Below are 23,624 nucleotides of genomic sequence, written 5' to 3'. Positions count from 1 at the left end.
TATCATGCAATGCCAATGGAAAAACCCAGTTTCTGAAACCTCTTGTTCTATTGGGAAGTAGAAATGCTCATGGCCCCACTTAAGAAGGTTTACAATGAATCTTGTCCTGGAGTGTGTGTTGGGGACATGGTTTGGCAGCAGGTGAGGAAGAGATCCTCCAGTTCCCCAAGACTGGTCAAAATCTGGTGCTGGCTTCTCTTTGCCAGCATGCTGGGGAGATGGGGTGGGGTGGGGTCACTAGGGGTAGCTAGCTTGCACCTAGGTGTAGAATCTACAGCATACCAGTGATTCTCACTCCCCCAGGCCCCTACACAATCAACAAGGTCTGGGCTGAAGGGAACTACCGGGGCTGGGACAATCTGGGCGGTAGGCTACAGAGCCTACCTGCTCCACAAGGTCTTCGGGACTGAAGGGAACCATGGGAACTGGGTCAGTAAGCGCCGCAGGCTACAGAGCCTGGCACATTGACCCATTGGGATGGAGGAGGGGTCCAGTAATGAACATCCAATTGCCTGTCAGCATAATGGTGGGGGAACTTGCAGGGACAAAACCTGTCTGGTATTTCTTGTGCACCTGAATTTATGAAATAAGATTCTTGGGTGCTTCAGTTGGATAGACTACATTTGAACAGAAAGCCCAAGGGACAGGTAAGAAGAGTGTCTTTGTGATGGGCCAGGGCCACAAAGGACATTCCAGATGCAGCATCCAGGGCTGAAGAACATCTTTCCATACTCTGAAGCGCTGGCATAGGACTTATGTTTGTTTGTTTGTTTTCCACGGGGTGGGGGGCGTCATCAAGGGCCTGTCCCACTGGGTTAAGAGCAAGCCCCACTATGCTGTGAGGATAAGCATTCTTCCCTAGCGGCTGACTCACTTACATGTGCGTTTGGTAACATGGCAGGCTAGTCTTTTTCTTACCGGTGTTTTAAAAGAGAGGGCTACTTTTTAAAATGCAGAGGCTTTCTTGATTGATATCCAATGCAACTGATTGGTCAGGCTGACTCTCTGCATTTCCTTTGTGAAACAGAGACCTGCTGAGCCCAGAGTCCCCGCGCTTCGAGTAAATATTACTAAACCCAGAGACTCACAAGTGGAAAAGGAAAGAAGGGTGTGTTTCCACCGAGAATCAGTTCGGTGCTCTCTGGAAGACACAATGAACGAGAGTCGCCTGCCAGTGTTGGTGAATTCTATTTGAAGGTTAGTAGTATAGAAGCTCTACGATTTGCGAGGCGAGACGCTTCGCACTGCCTAAAGACGGATTATCCAAATGAGACGATCTGGAGACGCCGCCTCTGTGAGGTTAGCAAAGAAAGAGAACACTGCAGACATCTAACAGGCAAATCCATAACCAAAGACCAGATGGCAATGACCAAGTCAGAGTACGGCTGCATAAATACATTTTATTCTCTTTCACGGTGAAATTTGAGTATTTTGCATTGTCTGAAATTCCCATTTGACTGAGCCCGCGCGCGCCCTCTGCTGGTGGAGAAAGCGAGGTGCCACGGGAGTCACGTGGGGGCCCCACCCACGGCTCGGTTTCAGAGCAGCTCCGGGGGAGCGTGCACGGTTCCAGCGCTGGCTGAGCCTACGGCCGTGGTTAAGACGACGCAACGAAACTTTTACGTGCAAAGCATCTTCATCGGCTCCCGTGCTTTGAGACTGGGGAAGCCTGGAAGAAATGAGCATCCCGCCCCGCCCCGCCCCACTACTTGATGGCGACGGGTTACTCTGGAGTCAATTAACGTAGATGCTGGCAGCTGAAGTGAAAGTGATTCTCACGGAAGGGTCTGGCTTTCTGGATGAAAACACGAATGTGCGCAAAACAAAAATGTCCCTCCACCCGACAAGGGGGACCCTTTGTCAGGACAGAGCAGCCCTGGCCGCGGCCCCTCCCACTCTGCGGCAGCCTCCTCCGCGCCGCAGGCTCTGCGGCAGAGCGCGAGCGCGCACGTCCTTTCTTCCTGGCCGCAAGCTTGGCCCGTGGCGCCATCTAGCGTCGCGCAGCCTCCACTGCAGCTTGGAGCTCAGAGTCTGCAAACTGCACCCTATGGTAACCTTCAATAGCAGATCTCATTTAAAAGAACAAAGGAAAAAAAAAATAAATGGAGCGTTTATTTGCCTGCAGAGGTTATTTTTTTAAAGCTAGAAACTTAAGAGTGACACTCATGCACAGTAAATAAAGACTTCTCACGTTGTCAGTCATTTTGTGGGTACCAAGCTAGGACATCTCAATCCCTACTTTTACTAGACTAATAGTGAGACACCAATTAGTTAACATGCCTGCTTAAATTTGAGTCTCATATGAATTTTTTTTACGGTGAGAACGTCCAGTATTTCACACATTTCACTGGCCATCCTGTCATGCACATGCCTCTCACTAACCAAACCTTGCAGGGAAGGATGGCTTACAAGGGTCGGGGATGGTGATTGGATTGCTTGAAGTGTTTTTTGCTGTGGGTGCAGGCGGGAAAGTGTTCTCCAGGAGAAGCCACCTATGTGAACGTGTCACCAGACAGCGGGTGGTGTTCTTGGAGAACTACACAGCAAAAGCAAGAGACGGTGGGGAGAGGACCCGGCTGCTCTGTGCTGTTGGTGAGGCGAGGCTGCCGGTCATGAAAGGCCTGCTGCGCTTAGCTCATATGCAAGGAGAGATGAATAGAAGGTCCTGTTAGGGGAGAAGTGGTTTTGAGGATGGCTTGGGGTAACCAGGAAGTCTGAAGGCAGAGAGAGCTAGAAGAGATTGTGGGAGATCAGAGAGTAGTAGAGCTTCAATGTGGATGTAATGCATGCATGTCACTCTGGCCCGCACCTTCCCCATCTTAGTGCACTAGGACTGGTGTGTGTGTGATTGTCTTAACCATCAGGACTGGCACATCACAGCATGCACGCTCTTCCTTCCCTGAAACATTCACTCTACACACACTTAGAATACTGGAAAATCTATCCTCTCTTTCTTCCTACTTTTCATACAGCCTCTTCAGTGCCAGCATCTAATTCACTCAGCCATGTTTCCCGCTCAGAGCTCTCTCTGCAAACCTAGCAGGCAAAGTGACAAGGTGAATTCAGTCGCAGGTAGGTCTTGGTCTTGTTTTCCTTGAGTTGCAGCCTGACGTCTTTGTGCCCTCGGAATGAAGCTTACTGTTCAGGGGCACTGCTCCGAGGCCCACACGGATGGCAGGACATTTTGTGGTTTCAGGGCCTGCTTGTGCTTGGACCTGGTTCACTAAAGACTGGACAGATGCTGAGCAGAACGTGTGAAGTCCCCCTACCGCCAGCTCAGAAAATGCACAGGTGTTGGCTAACAGCGGTGTACAGGCGAGCAGAGGAAGAAGAGAGACCAAACCTACTCTCATGTTTACATCACTGCTGTCATGCCGCATGGTGAGGCTAGAGGCTGGGGAGTCTTGGGGTGCATTTAACAGAAGGGTGTACAGGTAAAGTTGAGAAGGCTGGTAACTAGTAACAGCCAGTGGACACAGAAGGGCAAATGTGCTCCAAACCATAGACATGCTTAGCTTTGATAGTTAAAAGGAGTTGTCTGATATTCCCAGCCGGTTTTTACTAAGCACCAACCATGTGGATGTCCTTCGTCACTGTTGGGCCTGCAGCACCAAGGCTGGAACAGACGCTGGATCATGTGACACTGAGCTGCTGGCCATGTTGGATGTTAACAGCTGCAAGGAGAGGGCAGTGCTGGTCTGGCCACAAGATCTGTGATGTTTGAGGTTACAGTGGATGCTCAAGGCAGGGTGTAATCCCTGAGTATTTACCTGTATGACTATGCCTCCACAAATTCACTTTAATTCAAACTGAGCCTCGTTCTAACCCTCGACCACCTGGAGAAGAGTGTGTTTATTCTAAGGGATCACTGGTGCATGCCTCCTTACTCTCAAGGACACCAGCAGCACCGCTAGTAGAGGTAGAAGACAGGGCCTCTGAGTTTTAGGTCCTAAGTTTTCTGACTGCATAGACACTCAAGGATGTGCATTCTCAAAGTCCTCCAGGGACATCTGCTGACAGGGGACCACTGGGACTGGCTGAGTTTTCTAGGTCCACTAAGTCCACTACAGTGGACTGGTTTCGCTGGTGCTCGCTGCCTCTTCTGGATCCACAGAGCAGGTCTGGGTGCCCCATCTTCACACAGCTCACAGCCTGCAACATCTTCCACTTTTCTCCCAGCATCAGCTCTTCATTGAGATCAAGTCAGGGCCTTAAACAGCAGAGCAAAACCTTCTAGAGCATGTTGCTTGGAAGATGAGTCTGCAGGAACTAGAAAGGGGCTCACTAACTTTTAGGAATCCAAGAGAAAGAAAAATGTGAAGAACTCAATACAGGCTGGAGAGATTGCTTAGTGGCTAAGGTGCTTGTCTGCAAAGCCTAATGACCAGGGTTCGATTCCCCAGTGCCCACATGCAGCCAGATGCACAAGATGGCATATGCATCTGGAGTTCGTCTGTAGCAGCTGGAGGCCCTGGTGTACCCATTCTATTTCTCTTTCTTTGCTTGCAAATAAATACCTACTTAATAAAAAAGAAACTGATTAAATACAAAGATTAAATTATCCTGCTGCAGATTATTATGTAATTTATAGGTCTCAAGTGTTAGAATATGTTTGGGTGATAAAAAGCTTGCAATTGGGCTGTGGAGATGGCTCAGTTGGGTAAATGCTGGTCCCACAAGTGTGAGGACTGGATTTTAAATCCCCAAAACCTATGCAAGGCTGAGTGCAGGGTTGTGCCTCTGTCACTGCAGTGCTCCTATGGTGAGATGGAAAGTGGACAAGGGAGATACCTGTCATGTGGAGTGCACCTCACAGGTGAAGGTCACCATGGCCTGAGCACTTGTCCTAATGGAGAACTGGAGCAAAGAGTCCCCTCTCTACTCTGTGTTCATTACCTTTACTTCTCACAGGGAGTTCTCTGCCCAGGTGAAGGGTATCGGGGTATGCACACTCATCCTGATGGAGCACTGGGGTGAGGAGTCCCCTGCACACTCTTCACTCAGTGAGTTTACCGCTCAAGAAGAGTGCTCCTCACAGGTGAATGTCATCACGGTATGAGCACTCGTCCTGATGGAGCGCTAGGGCAAGGAGAACCTCCCCACTTTTTATTCACTGCATTTACCTCCTGTGTGGAGAGTTCTCCTCACAGGTGAAGGGTATCAGGGCATGCACACCTGTCCTGATGGTGCACTGGGGCGAGGAGTCCCCTCCACTCTTCACTCAGTAATTGTAGTGCTCAAGGGGAGTGCTCCTCACAGGTGAATGTCGACATGGTGTGCGCATTCACTCTGAAGGAGCACTGCGATGAGAGGTCTCCTACCTACTATTCAGTCGCTCTCTTTTCCTCTCACTGGGGATGCTCAGCACAGGTGAAGGGTGTCAGGGTATGAGCACCTGTCGAATTTCAGTGAAGACTCCCCTCTCCACTCTGCATTCACTACCTTTACCTCTCAAGGGGAGGTCCTCATGGTTTGAGCACTCATCCTGATGGAGCACTAGGGTGAGGATTGCCCCCCTTATGCTTTATTCATCACCTTTACCTGTCATGGGGAGTGCTCCTCACAGGTGAAGGTCATCATGGGAGGGACACTCATCACGACGTAGCACTAAGGCAAGGGCTCCCCTCCCCACTCTTCCTTCACTAACTTTACCTCTCATGGAGAGTGCTCCTCACAGGTGAAGGTCATCATGGTAGGAGCATTTGTCCTGATGGAGCACGAGGGCAAGGAGTCCTCTCCCCCTTTTCATTTACTACCTCTACTACTGACCGGGAATTCTCCTCACAGGTGAAGACAGTCATGGTATGAGCACTCATCCTGATGGAGCCATAGGGTGAGGAGCGTCCTCTCCACTCTTAATTCACTACATTTACCTTTCATGGGCAGTGCTTCTCTCAGGTGAATGTCATCACAGTACGAACACTTTTCCTGATGGAGCATCACAGCAAGGAATTCTCTCCTCACTCTTCATTCACTTCCTTTACCAATGACGGGGCGTGATCCTCACAGGTGAAGGTCATCATGGTATGAGCACTCATCCTGATGGAGCACTAGGGCGAGGAGTTCTGGCCTCACTATTCATTCACTTCCTTTCCCTCCCACGGGGAGTGCTCCTCACAGGTGCAGGTGATCGTGAGCGAGCGCGTGTCCTCATGGAGTGCTGGTTCAAGAGTTCCCTCCCTCCTTCCTCGTTGGGTGCCTTTGCCTCATGCAGGGTGCTCCATGCACAGGAAGCGGATCACAGTCAGAGGACGGCACCTGCTGTGGAGGAGCACTGGGCCAGGTTCCAGCCGCCAGTCCTTCCTCACTTGCTTTGGTCTCTCAGGGTGGATGCTCCTTGCACCTGAGCTCATCATGGTTTACAGGGCCCCTTGTCCAGGAATACACTGGCTTGGGGTGCTTTCCCCACTCTTCATTAACTTATCCCTGTTGTCTGTGTGGGCGAGCTACTTACGTAAAGACAACTACGGTCACAGAGGTGCTTTCTGAGGAAAGGGGCTCTGGGCAGAGAGTGCTCTCTCCCCTCTCCATTTCCCTTCCTTTCTCTCTTGGTGGATGGGATCCTTGCAGATGAATACTTTGTGGTAAGAGTGCATTTTCCTAAGGAGCACAAGGCCTGGCGTCTGCTCCCTACACCTTAGTCTCTCCAGGTGCACACTCCTTGTAGACCATGCTTCCTCACAGCTAACGAGGGGTGTGTTGTGAATGAGCTCTGGGCCCGGACTCCCTTCCCTTCCTCACTCGCCATTCTTTCATGTGGGTGTGCTCCACGCAGGTGAGCGCCGAGGTTGCAGCAGTTCATCGGGGGCTGACGACGACTTCTAAACAAGTGTTCCTGTCCCCGCTTTGCATTCCTATTTTTGCCTCTCACGGTTGGTGTGCTCCTGGCTGATGAAGCGCGTCATGGTGGGATGCACGCAAAGGCGCACTGGGCCTGGAGTTCTCTCCCCGGTCCTCCTCCACCTACCTTAAATCCCTGCAGGCCCTCCTTTCAGGTCAAGCCCACGTCATGAGAGTGCATCTTGCTGAAAAGGGCTGTAAGCGAAAAGTCCTGCCCACACTCTTCTTTCAGCTACCTTGCTCTCTCATGGCGGGTGGCCTGTGTGCTGACAAAGCTCGTCACAGTTAGAGGAGGGCATGTTGTCGTGGCAGAGCACTAGGCCAGGAGTCCTGTCCCCATTTTCCATTTGCCTCTCTCCTGGAGGATGGGATCCTTACAGAATGAGCTCATCATGTCTAGAGCAGTGTAAGTTTCTGTGAGGGAGCACGAGGCCAGAGGCCCTCTCCCACACCTCGCTCACCCACCTTACCCTCTCACCTGGCAGGAGAGAATTGCAGATGAAGTTCATTGCTGTTAGAGCAGGACATCTTGGCCTGAAGCTGCCTGGCCACAACACAGTCACCAACCATAGTCTCCCCTGGTAGGAAAGACTGGTTGATGAAGTCCGTCTCTGCTACAGGAGTGCATGTTGGTATGAAGCAGCACTGAGCCTTGAGGACTCTACCAACTCCACATTCAGTTACCTTAGTCTCACCTGGTATGAGACTTGGAGAGGAAGCTCATCACTGCTAGAGGAATGCATTTTGGTGTTACAGAGCACCAGACCTGCAGGCCTATACCCAGTCCCCATTGATAATGGAGTCGTGGTGAGGTGCGTGCATCTGGCTGTGAGTGAGCTCTGGTACAGGGGTCCTGTTATCCTCTTCCTTCACCTGCCTTTGTCTCATGCTCACTCTCCTTGCTGGGGAAGCTCATCATGGTTACATCTTGCTGCAAGAAGCAATGGGCCAGGAGCCTTGTCCCCAACTCTTTATTTACCCACTCTTGTCACTCCTGGTGGGTGCCCTCCCCACAGATGACCCTCATAAAGGCTTGAGCAGTGATGTTGCAGTGGAGGAGCAGTGGGCCAAGAATTCTTCCTAATCTTCATTCTCCTACCTTTGTCTCCCAGGGGTATGTGTGTTGTAGAAGCTTATAATGGTTAGAAGAATGTATCTGGATGTACAATTATACTGGTCCAGGAGAGCTAACTGCATACTTCACCTACTTTCCCATGTCCCTCATGGTGAGTCCATTCTTACAGGTTAAGCTTGCAAGAGGAATGCATATTGCCAAGATGGAGCACTGGGCCAGGAGTCCAGTCCTCACTTTATATCCCCCCCACACACACCTGCCGCATCTCTCACGGTGTGTGCACAGTCCTAGCAAAGGAGGCTCACCATGACTGGAGGAGTGCATCTTGTCATGAATGAGCTCCTGACATTGTCCCCTTACCCTACCTTTGTCTCTCCCAGGGAGTGCGCTCATTGCAGATGAAGCTCACAGCTTTTAGAGGAGTGCGTCATGGCACGTGCAGCCCACGGACTGGGGCCTCTGCCCACTCCACATTCAGCTACCTGTCTTTCCTTGTGGATGCTCTCTGAAGATGCTGGAGACATGGTGGGATGTGTGCTGTAAGCTCTGGTCCAGGGGTCCTGTTGTTCCTCCTCCATCTGCCTTTGTCTCATGCTCCTTGCTGAGGAAGCTCATCGTGGTTAGAGGACTACATCTTGCTGTAAAGAAGCAATAGGCCAGGAGACCTGTCCCCAACTCTTCACCTATTCTTGTCAATCTTGGTGGGTGTACTCCCCACAGCTGTCATGACGGGTACGCGCTCCATCCAAATTGGTCACCATCATTAGGTGAGTGAATCTTCCCGTGAGCATTCACTTGTGTAATGTGGGGAGTGCTCCAATCCAGATCCATCATCACCTTCTACAGGAGTGAATCTCCCCTTCCAAAAATAGTAGGCCAAGTTTTCTCTCCCTCCTTAGTCACCTACCTGTGACATGGGGTGAAGTGCTCCATGCAGATCTGAGCAAACATGGGACCAAAGGTTCTTTTCCTTTTCGTTTACCTGTATGTGTCACAGGGGAGAGGTGTTCTCTCCAGATCAAACATCACAGGTAGTGGAGTGACTCTTCCAGTTAGTGAGCACTGGGCCAAGAGTTCTCTCTGCTCAGTCATCTAGCTGTGTCTCAGGGTAGGGTGAATCTTGTGTGAGCACTGGGCCAAGAGTCTTCTCCCTCCTCATTAACTTGTGTCACGGCGGGGGGGGGGTGTTGCTCCATCAAGATCAATTATCATAGGTAGAGGAGTGAATCTTCCCATTAGAGAGTACTAGGCCAAGAATTCTCTCCCTCCTCCTTCACCTGTCGGGGTGCTCTGTGCCAATCAGTCAGAGTTAGAGGAGTGAATCTTTTCTTGAAGAAGCAGTGGTCCAGGTGATCTATCACCACTCTTTATCCATCTACGTTTGACTCACCTGTTGGGTGCTGTCCCCCCACATGAACCTTTATTAGAGTACATGATGTGAAGGAGCACTGGGCAGGGAGTCCTCTCCCCTCTCCTCTTTCACATACCTTAACCTTTCCAGTCACGTTCTACTTACAGATAGTTTGTCAAGGTTGGTGGACAGAATTTTGTTGTGGGAAGTTCTGGGTCTAGAGTCCTCTCATCTTCCTCATTCAGCACCTCTGCTCTCATCTTTTGAAGCCTCACTTACTCAGAGGTGTCCTTTCTACCACTGGTCTAAAATAGCTCCTCTGGTCTTTGATGTGGTCTTCTCTGTAATTGTCTTTATTCAAGTTTAATTGTATTTTTTATTCAGACTACATACATCTAGACCTCTAGAGGGCAAGAATTACATGTGCTTTTTCTTTTTTTTGGACCAATCACAATAAAGTACTATCGACTTTTTAATGTATTAAATGAACAGTTATCTGGCTTTTCCCCACCTGAGCTCTGAAATTAACAAAAATTATAGGTGGGAAACTTCCCTGTAAGTCATAAAATGTCCTGAAAATACAAGCTGTGCTTAATGTGATGTTTTTGAGGCTCATCTTGAGCTGATGAATAAGTACTGGTGAATGAGATCACAGTGGAAAATGTTTGGAAAAGGATATGCTGTGGCAGCTCATACTGTATAAAGTCAAGGACGACAGCTACCACCTCTAATAAGATGCTGTATTACTCAGTCCACTCATACCACAGGTGAAGTAGTTAAATAACATCAGTGATGACTAGAGCTGTCTAAACATCGTAAGTAACCCAAGCTCATGGAGTCTGTTCTAGTTAGTTCTCAGGTGAGATGTTTCCTTGGCCACTGAGCTACAACAATGGTCAATATAATGTCCTCCCTGTTTCACAGTTGGGAAGACTATGGAGTGAGGAAAGAAATTTCTAGCAAAGTGGCTGCTGACAGCTTTTCACAGAGAAGTGGAGGGAGCATGAATCTCCCTAAGTCAATCATTGCACAGAAACATGTTACCCCATATTAAAAACAGGGAGACATGTAGGTGGTGAGCCAGGGAACGAGGTATTCTCCATTGTGATGGGCAGCGTGGGGCATGATACTGAGGCTGGGGCCCCAAAGACCAAATGAACATCACATCAGTAAAATAACGAGAAAGGTTAGATTGGACCAAAAGCAGACACACATTCCTTCACTAAGCCACTGTTGGTTTGTTGTATGTCTCAGGGCGCAGAACAAGGCCTGAGATGCTTCCTCGATTGCCAACTTGACGGTATCTGGAGACAACTGTTGAGAGCGTCTACAGAAAGGATTAGGTGAGGAGGGCTGACTCACCCCGATATGGTCAGCACCATCCCCTAGGCCGGGGACTGAACGAGGAGAGAGCAAGTGAACATCAGCGTTCACTTCTGTTTCTGACAGTGGGTGCAATGTGACCCGCCTCATGCTCCTGCCACCCTGCCTCCTAATGACAGATTGCACCTGCTCACCCTGAGCCCCCAGAAACCTTTCCTTCCTTCCTTCCTTGTCACGAGGTAACTACGACCGGCCTCTGCACTGTCACTGTAGAGGCCTCATTCTTGTTGTCCAACGAGCTTATCACATGGTTTGTGTGGCCCCTTAGAAAGCTGTGTGGGGTTTGCATTAATGGCATGTCTCACTACGAATACCAAGTTCCCGGTGGTTGGTGGGTAAATTTAGTTTTCCTTAGGCTCTTGGCTCAGGCCTGACAGAGGCCCCACTTCCTCTGTCCATCTGTGACTACATTTAGGCTCACACAAGTGAGCAGCAGTTAGTCATGATGTAGGATGGGCGATGTTCCCAAGGGACTAAAAGCAGGCAGGAGAGGTGGACTTCATGCAGTTGTCTTCCTGAAGACAGAACTCCAGTGCAGGGGCAAGTTAAGGGACAGAAGAGCAATAAGGACAAACAAAAGTCACACACGACAACACAGGAGGGGACAGGCTGGAGGCCACACATCACCACCACGCCTGGCTTTAAAAGATTTCAACTCAGCCATTAAAACAAAATTGAGGGGCTGGAGAGATGGCTTCGCGGTTAAGCGCTTGCCTGTGAAGCCTACGGACCCCGGTTCGAGGCTCGGTTTCCCAGGTCCCACGTTAGCCAGATGCACAAGGGGGCGCACGCGTCTGGAGTTCGTTTGCAGAGGCTGGAAGCCCTGGCGCGCCCATTCTCTCTCTCTCCCTCTATCTGTCTTTCTCTCTGTGTCTGTCGCTCTCAAATAAATAAATAAATAATTTAAAAAAAAAACAAAAACAAAATTGAGCCTGGTGTGTGCTGCATGCCTTTAATCCCAGCACTTGGGAAGCAGAGGTAGGAGGATCATTGAGTACACAGTGAGTTCCAGTCAGCCTGGGCTACAGACCCTACCTTGCAACAAACAAACAAAAACCCTATTTTTTTTCATATTAGTGAGGTAACATGTAATGCTTAATGATAAAAATCTCAATGAGTTAAAGAATATTACTATGAATGCAAATTTTTGGTCACAGGCTGAGAAAAATCCATGTTTGCCTTGCTGTAAGCGCTCATGGTGCACAAAGAGGCTTCTCTCAGGAGGGTACCGTGGGAGTCCACCCACATTCCATCTAGGCTGATTCCAGGCACGGTGCCCCTGGCATGAGAAAGTTGTTGGAGGACAAGACATGTGAAGGCTTCAGAGAGTGAGTTGGGAAGTGGCAAGAGTCAGGCAAGGCTTCTGGAAACGTTAATGGTACGTTACACCCAGGTCCCAGCTGTGATGGTGCCTGAAGGAGAGGGACCTGCCTAGACCAAGGCTGGAAGAGAGGGGGAGGGAGGGAGTGGGAGAGTAGCTAGGCAAGGAAGGGCAGAGCAGGCTCTGACCTCACCACAGGGTGCCAGTCTGCCTCAAAAAAAAAAAAAAAAAAAAAAAAGCCACCTCTTGATTTCCAGGCCCTCCTCACACAAGCTGTGTTTACTGCAAAGATATCTCTAGGTGCCTCAGAGAAGTCAGCAGGGCACTGAAAGGGATGCTCACATGCTCAGCGCAGCCTGGAAGTCAGAAGCCTGGAGGTGGAGACAGGAGACAGGGGAGCTTTGTGTCCAGAGAAGTGACGCAGACACCTCTACATCTCCCCATCTCCAGGTCCCAAGCAACATGCAGGGGCTCCTCTTGTCCACTCTTCTCTTCACCGGGCTGGCGCAGGTACGTGCTTCTATTTCTCAGAGATTTTGGCTGTTCTTAGTTCTTCAGGCCAAAAGTAGTAACGGAAGACTAAGATGAGGAAAATTATTTGTGAAATTATTTCATGAGAAATGGGGAGCCATTTTCCTCCCCACAAAAAGCTGTTTCAGCTTGGTAGCTTCATGAGAAATGTTAAGTATTTCTCCTTTTCAGGTAAACACACTGGAGCCTACTTTCCATACATTCAGTCCTCAGACTTTTTATATTTTACCAGAGTCAAGCTCCAGCTTCTGGGAGGGGTGGCGCTGGCTGCCACCACTGGTAAACAGTCCCTTCATGCGAGTTACAGGCTGGGGCTCAATTTTCCACAGTTGTTTGCAAAGAGCCTCTAGAAAAACGGACTTCAGAACAACTTTCTATTTCAGCTAAGGTTGTCCTTGTCTGAAAAGAGCACTTTGGAACATTTTATCACTTTGTCTTAATCTGTTTCTTGTTTTCTTAGAAGCTTGGAAATATTTCAAGCCACAGATCAAACCAAGCTTAATTTAACATGAGCAATTTGTTGCCTTAGTAGTTTTTAAAGAGAACATTTAAAAAGTGATTTACTTATTGATTTCCTTACCTGGTAAGGGCCGTTGCTGGCACAGAGCTTTGGGATCTGGTGACTTAGGACCCATGGAAATATCTGGAGTACTGACTAATTCTGGCAGCAAGCAGAAGTATTTTACACAGCAAGGGCAGCTGTCACACTTCCTGTAGAGAGACTGAAGGGTTCAGAGGGTCACAAGCATGTCTGTGGCCTGTGCTCTGTCCCAGTTGGGCATACTTCCCAGTGGCTGTGCTATCAGACCCTCTGTTCTCTTCCACGGTCCGAGCAAAGGCAGGTCAGCACTGTGGACGGAGCTGCAACGTGCTCAACAGGAAGTCTTCCAACTTAGAGATGTGCTTGGAATACAAAGTCAATGCAAATACCGATGCCCCACTGAGGAAGGCCTCAGTGGAACAGGGCAGGGAGAGGCAACAAAGGGTACACCTGATGGGAATATGACCAATACAATGTGTCCGCTCAATAAAGTTCTCAACAAAAAATTGTTGGTTTGGGGCAGGAGAGATGGCTCAGTGGTTAAGGCACTTGCCTGTAATGCCTAGTACCCGTATAAGGCCTGATGCACAAAGTGGTGCATGCATCTGGAGTTGGTTTGTAGTGGCAAGGGGCCCTGGCATGCCTATTCTCTCTCTCCCCCCTCATAAACAAATATATTTATTTAAAAAGACGTTATATATAAACATGAGTTAGCAAACTCTTGTGTTTAACTTTGCTTTTGTGAATTTTTTGCCACTGTGACATACCTAAGATAAGCTCCTTAAAGGAGTACGATCTATGTTGGCTAGTGGTTTCATTTCATGGTGGGCCTGTTCCATGCACGAGCCCATGGGGAGGCAGAACGTGGCTGCTGGAGCATGTGACAGAAGGGGCTGCTTACCTGAGAGAGAGAAACGTGAGGAAGAGGCTGGGGACAAGCTGCCTCAGGGCGTAACTCAAAGGCCCCACTTCCTCCAGTCATGCCCACCTCGCAGATGTCCATTCACATATCCATGCCAGTGCTGATTCAGCGACTCCACACGTACTCTACCATTTGGTGCAAATCCATTATTAACAGGCCCTGGCAACAGTCTGAGGATCCTTTTGTAACATCACTTTTTTCACCTTTGAAGTTGTATGGCAGGGCACAGGGCTCTGGGCCTGGAGAGGCAGCGGCAGGACGTCAGCGAGAACCACTCTGCCACTGGCCCTGCAGATGCCCTCCTGAGAAGCTCAGGTGCCCTCCTGGAGTGAGCCTGGTGAGAGATGGCTGTGGCTGCTGCAAAATGTGTGCCAAGCAAGCTGGAGACCTCTGCAATGAGGCCGACCTCTGTGACCCACACAAAGGGCTGTACTGTGACTACTCGGCAGACCAGCCTAGGTACGAAACCGGAGTGTGTGCATGTAAGTGTCTCCATCCGGCCCTGCTGGGAAAACAAGGCTGACGGGTCCACCACCAGCCCCACAAAATTGACTGTGAGCTTCGTGTGGCTAAAGTCAAGGTGGACGTGGTTTTGTGCCTCCATTGTACTGATGCCACGTGCCACTCAGATACCGACATGTGTTCAGAAACCACTGTTTTCAGTGCACTGAAGTGATCTTGTAGCTCTCAAGTAACTCCTTTCAATGGTAGAAATTACGTAAATAGAATGTGATTTCTTTAAGTACAGGAAATGGCTTTTGTTAATTCTGTCAGAAACAAGCTAAATCCAGCTTTCTCCATACTGAAAATTAAGGGATGTACAAAGGGAGATACATACATACATACATACATACATACATGTGTGAATGTGTATACATACATATATATATATATATATATATATATATATATATATATATATATATATATATTCAGACTTAAGTGCTTTTATCTCCACCTTCCTCATTAGCCACCCAGTTCCTGTGCTTTTCATTGCGTATTCACAAGTAGGAACCACAACCTAACCCTTAGCTTTGTGAGACAAACTTGGTAGTCTGATTCCCACCATCTACACTTAAAGCACAGAGATTAGCAGAGATTCTGTATGCCAAATCACTTAGGATAAAAGTCACAGCACTAGGGGGAAACAAAGAGTGACTATGTATAAAGTTGGGAGAGAAGTCAGTTTCCTGGCCAAAGTGTGATGTGAGCACGGAATGAGGACATCTTTGCAAGTTGTGCAAAACTGCTGCACAACACCTCGGCCAGCACCATCCTGTGTTCCTTAGGATGTGGGATCTGGACTGCTCTAATTTAGTGACCTTGATCAAGTTGTCTGATGTCTGCGCCAGTGACACCCTGTGTACTTCCTATCTTATAGCGACTTGGCAGGAAGAACAAGTGAAATATACTGGCATAAACCTGAAAATGCCTAGTGCAAATCTGCCATTTAGTATGGTCAGAAGAATGATTAATGCTTATGGGAACTATGGGGAAACATGACCTATCAAACATGGACTTCCAGGACAAAACATAAAATTCACTTGGAATGGGTCTTTTACCCAGAATTTTGTCATTTCAATGTGCTGTTTATTTTAAAAATATCAGTTTACTATATATTATGTAAATGTTCAAATTATACTATATTATGTAATGTTTTAAAATATCAATTTCATCAGAAAAATCTACACATGTGTGGCTAGAAAGAGCTCAGTGGTGGATACCAGTTATGCAAAATTCTAATTTTTGCTTGAACAATTTATGCTGGGAGCAAATACAATCGGTTGTTTTCTTAGAAGTGACAAAGCTGTGTTCATCTTTAAGAAAATGTCTCCAGAATACACAAGTCGGAGTCCCAAGAGTTTGTGTCAGTCTCTAAGTAAGTTCAGACTACGAGGCAGCAGCTTCAACAGCCCCGGCACTCTCTGCAAAGCCAGCTGCCGCCCATGGGGGAACACAGAATGCTCTTTGTGCCTTTTTCTTTCATCTGACAGAATATAAGGCCACCTGGCTAAGGTTTAATAAAGCTACTTTTTCTTATTGTGCCACTAAGGCATTCCTAGGTGAAGCTGGTTTTTCTGTTTTTGTCTAGACACAAGTACCCGGCACAGAACTCGGTGACTCCTGCAGAGCATGAGTCACACTATGGCACGGCAGTGTTGTCACGACTGTCCTCCTACCACTGATGCAAAAGTGCAAAAAAGTCCTTCACGTCTTAGTGCTGTGACCTTGAAAATATCTCATTTGTTTTCTAGGGGTTGGCAGACCGTACTTGGAGTTTCTGATCTAGAAGGGAGACTTCAGAGGTGAAGAACCCTCCAATGGTTGATGTATAATCATCACCTCACTGCCAAATCTAGCACTCTAAAAAATTGACTTTTTTTTTTTTCCCCTCCCGAGGCAGGGTTTCACTCTAGCTCAGGCTGACCTGGAATTCACTATGTAGTCTCAAGGTAGCATCGAACTCAGCGATCCTACTCTGCCTCCCAAGTCCTGGGATCAAAGGCATGTGGGCCCATGCCCAGGGGAAGTGACCATTTTTAGTTTAGCCTAGAAGACTACAAGGATGCCTCAGTTAACTTTGCTATAGAGGTTCTGTGAAGGAGGTTCCAAACAGAGCCTAAGACATTAGAACTGCATTCACATGGGAGATAGCGACTTCCTTCATGTCTACACTTAGGCATCTGACTATCCAACTTAGTTTTATTAACAAGTTTGCTTATGTTTTTCCCTCTTTTCAGATCTTGTGGCTGTTGGATGTGAGTTCAACAGGGTCCATTATCAAAATGGCCAAGTGTTTCAGCCTCACCCCCTGTTCAGTTGCCTCTGTGTGAGTGGGGCAATTGGATGCACACCTCTGTTCATCCCTAAGCTGGTGGGCAGCCACTGCTCTGCAGCTAGAGGAAGAAAGTTGCATCAGTCAGACTGTGGCCTGGAACCACTGCAAAGGCAGCTCTCAGCAAGCTACCAAACAATGCCAGGTGCGCATGAGTAGAGCTGTTCCTCACAGATGATTGTTTTTTGGATTTTCTTTAATGTTCCTTTCATGCACCAAAACAGTGAAGACTTGTGGCTTGATGGCTGAGGGAGATCTATAGACTGAGGGCACCATCTTAAGCCCTCGCCTCAGAGTAGATTCTAGCTACCTGAGAAGGAAGCTATAAAGCTTTAGATTTTTGCCAGTAATATACTCATTTTAAAGGCTCTAATAGGTCATTAAACTCTTCTAAAATCTTACACATCTGCTTAGTCCCAACATCTTATCAGGAAACTGACCAACTGTTGTTCATATGTATCCTGGAAAAACTTTGATTTGTATTGTCCTATTATGGGCAAGAAGTTTGACCATCTACTTCCAAAACTTCAAAGGCAACTTTTCTAGATAATACAAACAGAAATGAAAGGCTGATTTAAAAAAAAAAAAATAAGGGGAGGAACATATATCATTTTGAATTTCTAAGTACTATTTCTAAAACTAACATTGATATGTAGTTCTTCCATTCACTGTAAGTAAGGTAGGTCACGCACATCCGTGGCCAGGAGAGAGAAATGAAGATGTGTTATGATTTGTGCACCTAGGCAACAGCAGGTGCAAATGGTCTGCTTCAGCAACTTAGTAAGTACAAGGCATATTTCTAAGACTGGAGTGTGAGACCCAACAAGGAACTAGAGCCCGGGGATGAAGGACACAAAGGCGGTAATGTTCACGCCAGGTCCTTGTTCACATCTGTGTTCTAATCCAGAAGCCAAGAACGCCTTCTCCTTGGATTCAGATCTTAGTGTCGGGGGCTGTGTAGGAACACAACATCTGTGTACACCAAAACTCCTCCAAGCACACCTTCACTAGGCAATAGCCAATAGACCCTGGCACATCCATATATTCTCTGCTCACAAATAGATACTTCGTGCGTCTGGCGTTATGTTTAATGTTAAGATTGTAATGCCATGGTCTAACCCAATTTTACTGACTGCATTATGCTCCCAGCTTCTAATGTGCTTCCTACACTGAGGTCTCTACCTTCCAGGTACCTTCATGTTTCTGACTATTCTCCCTCAGTCCTGCCTGCAGCTGCAAAGTCCTATTATCATCACATTGAAAGCAGAGCCACGTTGTCATTTTGGAACCCAGTGTTGGATATTGCTGTTAAGGTGTTTTTAAATCATTTTTCAAGAGTTTAAAACTGCAATCTTGAAATAATAAAAGTAGAACTTTGCTGTGCTTAGCCTTGGACTCAAACCACTTTACTCCCAAAGCATCCATTTTAGGATATTAGCTTCAAGTAGATATAATATCTAGTAAATCAATATATAGTTTGCTTAAAACGAATCAAGGGCCTGATGAACTCCACAGGTATAAGAATCTCCCAGTGACTTCCTTGGAGAACTATTTAGTTGCTTCCCCTCCCATTTCTCCTGAGCAGTAGACAGTGGATAGACTTCACTCACTCCTCACAACTCAACCAAAGTTGGAGTGATTCTTATGTCTTCCCACTGGTGTCTGAAGTGGCTGGCCAACGGAGAGAACATTACTTCAGTCCATTACTGTAACATTGAATTCAAAACAGTAGAAGAAAACTTGTCTCAATGTAGTCTAATTCTCAAATATAATTATTCTATTTTAGAGGGTTTTTTTTGGTTTGGTTTTTGCAGGAGGGTCTCACTCTACCCCAGGCTGACCTGGAATCACTCTGTAGGTCCCAGGCTGGCTTCAAAATCACAGCAATCCTCCTACCCCTGCTTCCTGAGTGCTGGTATTTAAGCCATACACCACCATGCCTGGCTTATTTTAGATTTTGACATGATGAAATTTGACACTAAAAGCATACATCATGCATGGTAGTGGATGCTTGTAATCCCAACAAGTGGAAGGCTGAGACAAGAGTCAGAGGTCAGCCTGAGATATATAAAGTGAGACCACATTCTTTACTTTGAATTTTTGAATTCTACAATGTTTGTCTCAATGTCTGCTGGAAATACCAAGTGTGAGGCAAAACCAAAGACAAGACAGATATCAGCCAGAACACAGGCTGAGGGTCAGTACTAAGACGGGGAGGCAGTGTCGCAAGGATAAAGAACTTTATTGGCCCTGGAAAACGGGCTATAACACTTGACTGTGAGGTAAGTTGGATAGTGGGCAAAAAAAATGGTGCATTAGACCAAGAGCTTATATTCCTCTACTCAAAGACAAAGATTGGAACAAGAGAGATGGCATAGTGATTAAGGTACTTGCTTGCAAAGCCTAAGGACTCATGTTTGACTCTCCAGGCTCCACATAAGCCAGATACACAAGGCGACTAAGAGTGCAAGGTCATACATGTACGTGCACAAATGGTGCAAACACCTGGAGTTGAATTGCAGTGGCTAGAGGCTCTGGTGTGCCAATTCTCTCTCTCTGATAAGGCCACCATGAGAGAAATAGTGAATTCCAGGTCAGCCTGGGCTACCACAAGATCCTACCTCAAAAACAAACAAACAAACAAAAAAAACCCAAATCGAAATATCTTAATTACTACTTGAATGATTAAAAACATCATGTCTATACACACATAAATATATGTGTACTTTCCCCCATCTATTTCAGCTTATAGGAATCCCCCACTAACCTGGAAAAGAAAATGTCTTGTGCAAGCAACCAGGTGGACCCCGTGCTCCAGGACGTGTGGGATGGGGATATCTAACAGGGTGACCAACGACAACCGTGCCTGTGCCATGAGAAAGGAGAGGAGACTGTGCTACGTTCAGCCCTGCAGCACGCATGTGACAGTGACAATAGCAGAGGTAGTTTTAACTACACATGACCTAATCACAGCTCATGACTGAGACTCCTGAAAGTGAATGTGTGTGTAAATGAGGGATGGTGCTGAGTTCTTATGAAAGTAAAGCCTCTTCATGCTACTGCTTACAAATGACCTCGGAGGAACAGATACCAATCTAGCTGTACTTTTTGGACGAAACTTTACAGTACACAGGTGTTGTGTTGATTTGAGAAGTCCTACCAGGAGAATGTTAAGTCTCGATCAGCCTGATGTCTACTGCTGACCCTCCATGCATAATGCTAACAGAAAAGATTAGGGGAATTAAAGTAGTAAATGTAAACTTTTGGTTGTTACACCACAGTTACAAAACCCCCTATGCATTAGTGCTGCGCTCACCTGTGGGCAGAGAACTTTCTTTCTGGAGTTGTGACTCATAGCGGAGTCGAAAAGCTCATCACAGTGTTGACAGTGACTGCTGGGTGCTGAAGCTCAAATGAATGGTCTGTATTACACCCTCAAATTCTTGTCAAACATTAAGGAGAGACATAAAACATTTAAGAGTCAGAAGATGGGGAGGAATGCTTTAGAACACTGTCTACAGACATGAAATGGCTATTGTATTCATGACCCCTCAGTGGCTGTTACCTGCACACAGGAGGGGGAAAAAAGGCATCAAATAGAAGAGGGACTAGTTGGAGAGAATCAGGGGATGGATGGAAAGGTGACAGGGCAGCAAAGACAAACTGTCAATAACAAAGTTTTGGGGGCCGGAGAGATGGCTCAGTGGTTAAGGCCTGTGAAGCCTAACGACTCACGTTCGACTCTCCTGGTCCCACATAAGGCAGATGGACACTGACAAAAGTGTGCAAGGTCGCAAAAGAGGGTGCACACATCTGGAGTTCGACTGCTGTGGCTGGAGGCCCTGGCACACCAATTCTCTCTCTTTAGCATAAAAAAGAGGGTACTCTATTGGGCTTGCCTCAAAAAAATAAAAATAAACAAAGTTTTGTGTTGCTGGGGAGATAGATGGCTTAGGAGTTGAAATCCCTTGCTTTTAAAAAGTCTGCTGGCCGGGGTTCAATTCCCCAGCACCCATATAGAGCTGGACGTAACATGGCCCATGCATCTGTGGTTCCAAAGCCCTATGGGCAATGGGGGAGGGGGAAACCAAAGCTCAAGGTTTGCAGTGGCAAAAGACCTTGTCTAAAGGAAGTGGAACACAGACACTTCAAGGCTGTCCCTGACCTCCACAACTTTGCTACAGTATGTACACTTTCCTCACAAGTAAAGTTTGAAAAAGTGTGAAGAAAAAAGTTATCATGGTAATTCCTATCACCAACTTGGAGGGGGACCTCACCAAAATGTCCTCTACTTGTTAGAGAGTAAGCTTACTGAAGGGCTGTAATAAAATAGTTACCCTAAAACTACCTGGTATAATTTCATTCTATTTTTTGAACTAGGCAGGGTTAATTGTGTTAAAGGGTAATTTTTAGAAATAACAATCTTTCTCATTCTCAAGCTAGCCCATAACATTTCAGCAACAGAGTTTTAAAGGATTAAGATACTCATTCAAGCTGTGCAAAACTATTTGAGTTGTGTTAGGGATTAGGCAAATAAACAATATGACATAGCCCTTGATATTTAACAATACAAAGAAATTCCCATTTATTGTGGAACTCAACTAAAGACAGAGCGTGAAACACTGGGCAGAGGATGGCAACATGACTGAGCAATAGGGAGGTCAGGTGTCTACTGAGTTGAAGATGACACTAGTCGTTACTCAGCAGCAATGACGTTATGTCTTTTATGTGTGTGTGTGTGTGTGTGTGTGTGTGTATATATACACTTTTCTAAGCAATTATAATCAAATTTAAGAATGGTATCTTAATTTTATGGATCTTATTTTTTTTCAGATCCCCAAAGGGAAAACATGTCAGCCAACTTTCCAACCTACTAAGGCTGAAAAATTTGTTTTTTCTGGATGCTCAAGTACTCAGCGCTACAAACCCACTTTCTGTGGAAGATGCCTGGATAACAAATGCTGCCTCCCCAGCCAGTCTAAAACGATCACTATTCAGTTTGACTGCCCCAAGGAAGGGTCCTTTAAGTGGAAGATGCTCTGGATTACATCCTGTGTATGTCAGAGAGACTGCAGGGAGCCTGGGGACATATTCTCTGAACTCAGGATCCTATAGAGCCAGACATAGAGGAATTACTTCACGGTTTAAAAGAAGAATGTCTTCCATTTTCTTGCTGCTGTTTTTATGGCATTAAAATATTCTAAAAGTTCTATGCCTGCACACACATCACTTGAAAAACTTAAAAATCACTTCTAGCATACATCTCATAATTTTGTAAAATACAGACTCTTGAATACCATCTAAGGATTCCATATAGAATCAAAAATTCATAGAATTTATAAGAAAACATTTTACAAAATACCTTGAAATACTTGATTGGTAAGTAATTATTTTTAACAATTTATACTTGGCAACATAGTCTATCAGATCCTATCAGGTAGTAATCATTATAAGGAGAGCAAGAGTCTTAAAATAGTAGGGAGCTGGAGAGATGGCTTAGTGGTTAAGGCCCTTGCCTGCAAAGCCAAAAAACTCAGGTTCAATTCCCCAGAACCTATGTAAGCCAGACGCACAAGTTGGCACGTATGTCTTGAGTTCTATCTGTCTCCTTTTCTTTCTCTCTTAATAAAAGTAAAATATTTTTTTAAAAATTAAGTAAAACCGTACACATACTTAGAATTTTTACTGTTTTATCCTGACTTCAGCTGACATTTCTTTCCATGTAAGGATCAAGCACTGACAAGTTAGACATGGTACTATTTTGAAAAGAAAGAAACGAGGGATGGAGAGATAGCTCTAGTTAAGGTGCAAAGCCTAATGACCCAGTGTCAATTCCTACTGCGTGATCCCACATAAGCCAGAAGCACAAAGTGGTGCATGTATGTGGAGTTCGTTTTCAGTGGCTAGAGGGCCTCGTACACTCATTCTCTCCTCTGCTTCTCTCTCAACTAAATAAATATTTTTTAAGAAATAAAATAGTCATTAAAGAAACCATACAACAGATTATTTTGCTTGAAAATAAACTTTTTTCTGGAAATTATTTCATTGAAAGCTAAATCAACCAACCAGATCTGAAATATCAATTGTGACTGAAAATAACATCAAAGATTGAAACCAGAGGCAACAGTAACTGGATCTGTTTTGCTAGACCATGACCATCATTCACTACAAAGTTTGGACGAACTTGGCAAGATGGGTCTTATGTTCTGTTCATTTACATAAGTTGTGACATAGAAGACAATGATAACAAGTAATTATTTAAAAACTTGCCTTTAAATAGTTTATTATACAACTGATTGGTTTTACAAGGAAACAATACTTACAAATAACTTAGGGGCTGGAGAGATGACTTAGGGGTTAAGGCTCTTGAGTGCAAAGCTGAAGGATCTAAGTTCAATTCCCCAGGACCCACATAATCTAGATGCACAGGTGTGCATGCATCTGGAGGCCCTGGTGTGCCCATTCTCTCTCTCTCTGCTTCTTTCTCTTTCTCAGATAAATAAATGAATAAATAAATAAATGTATGTAAAATATTAATAATTTAGCAAAAACACACCTTAAATTTCTGAATTGTGATTCTTCTGAGTATAATCAAGTTATTTCCCAGAGACAAAACAAAATCTTAACAGCTGTTAAAAAAAAATCCCTAGGGGACTGGAGAGATGGCTTAGCAGTTAAGCGCTTGCCTGTGAAGCCTACGGACCCCGGTTCGAGGCTCGATTCCCCAGGACCTGTGTTAGCCAGATGCACAAGGGGGCGCACGCATCTGGAGTTCGTCTGCAGTGGCTGGAAGCCCTGGCACACCCATTCTCTCTCTCTGCCTC

General features: G+C 46.3%; 1 protein-coding gene and 1 long non-coding RNA gene across 2 annotated transcripts; both read left to right on the top strand.

Annotated features, from left to right (window-relative positions):
• The first annotated feature begins 1,570 nt into the window (after nt 1–1,570).
• On the top strand, nt 1,571–4,346 carry LOC123462272. The gene is made up of 3 exons (XR_006638183.1): nt 1,571–1,768; nt 2,973–3,072; nt 3,197–4,346. It is a non-coding gene; the product is annotated as an uncharacterized LOC123462272 (long non-coding RNA).
• A 7,626-nt stretch (nt 4,347–11,972) lies between these two features.
• On the top strand, nt 11,973–21,983 carry Ccn6 (cellular communication network factor 6). Its single transcript, XM_045154503.1, has 6 exons — nt 11,973–12,027; nt 12,421–12,480; nt 14,176–14,446; nt 16,706–16,945; nt 19,546–19,742; nt 21,634–21,983. The coding sequence occupies exons 1-6, from the start codon at nt 12,025–12,027 to the stop codon at nt 21,913–21,915; spliced, it is 1,053 nt and encodes a 350-aa protein (XP_045010438.1). The 5' UTR covers nt 11,973–12,024; the 3' UTR covers nt 21,916–21,983.
• The last annotated feature ends 1,641 nt before the right edge of the window (nt 21,984–23,624 follow it).

The sequence above is a fragment of the Jaculus jaculus genome, chromosome 7, assembly GCF_020740685.1.
Source record: "Jaculus jaculus isolate mJacJac1 chromosome 7, mJacJac1.mat.Y.cur, whole genome shotgun sequence".
Classification (NCBI taxonomy): domain Eukaryota; kingdom Metazoa; phylum Chordata; class Mammalia; order Rodentia; family Dipodidae; genus Jaculus; species Jaculus jaculus.
This window is presented reverse-complemented; position numbering and strand designations above follow the sequence as displayed.

Bases quoted from the DNA above. Each gene is read 5' to 3' on its own strand.
- Ccn6 (XM_045154503.1), top strand. The intron at 12,481-14,175 runs GTACGTGCTTCT...TCACCTTTGAAG, and splicing joins TCTTCACCGGGCTGGCGCAG to TTGTATGGCAGGGCACAGGG. The intron at 19,743-21,633 runs GTAGTTTTAACT...ATTTTTTTTCAG, and splicing joins TGACAGTGACAATAGCAGAG to ATCCCCAAAGGGAAAACATG.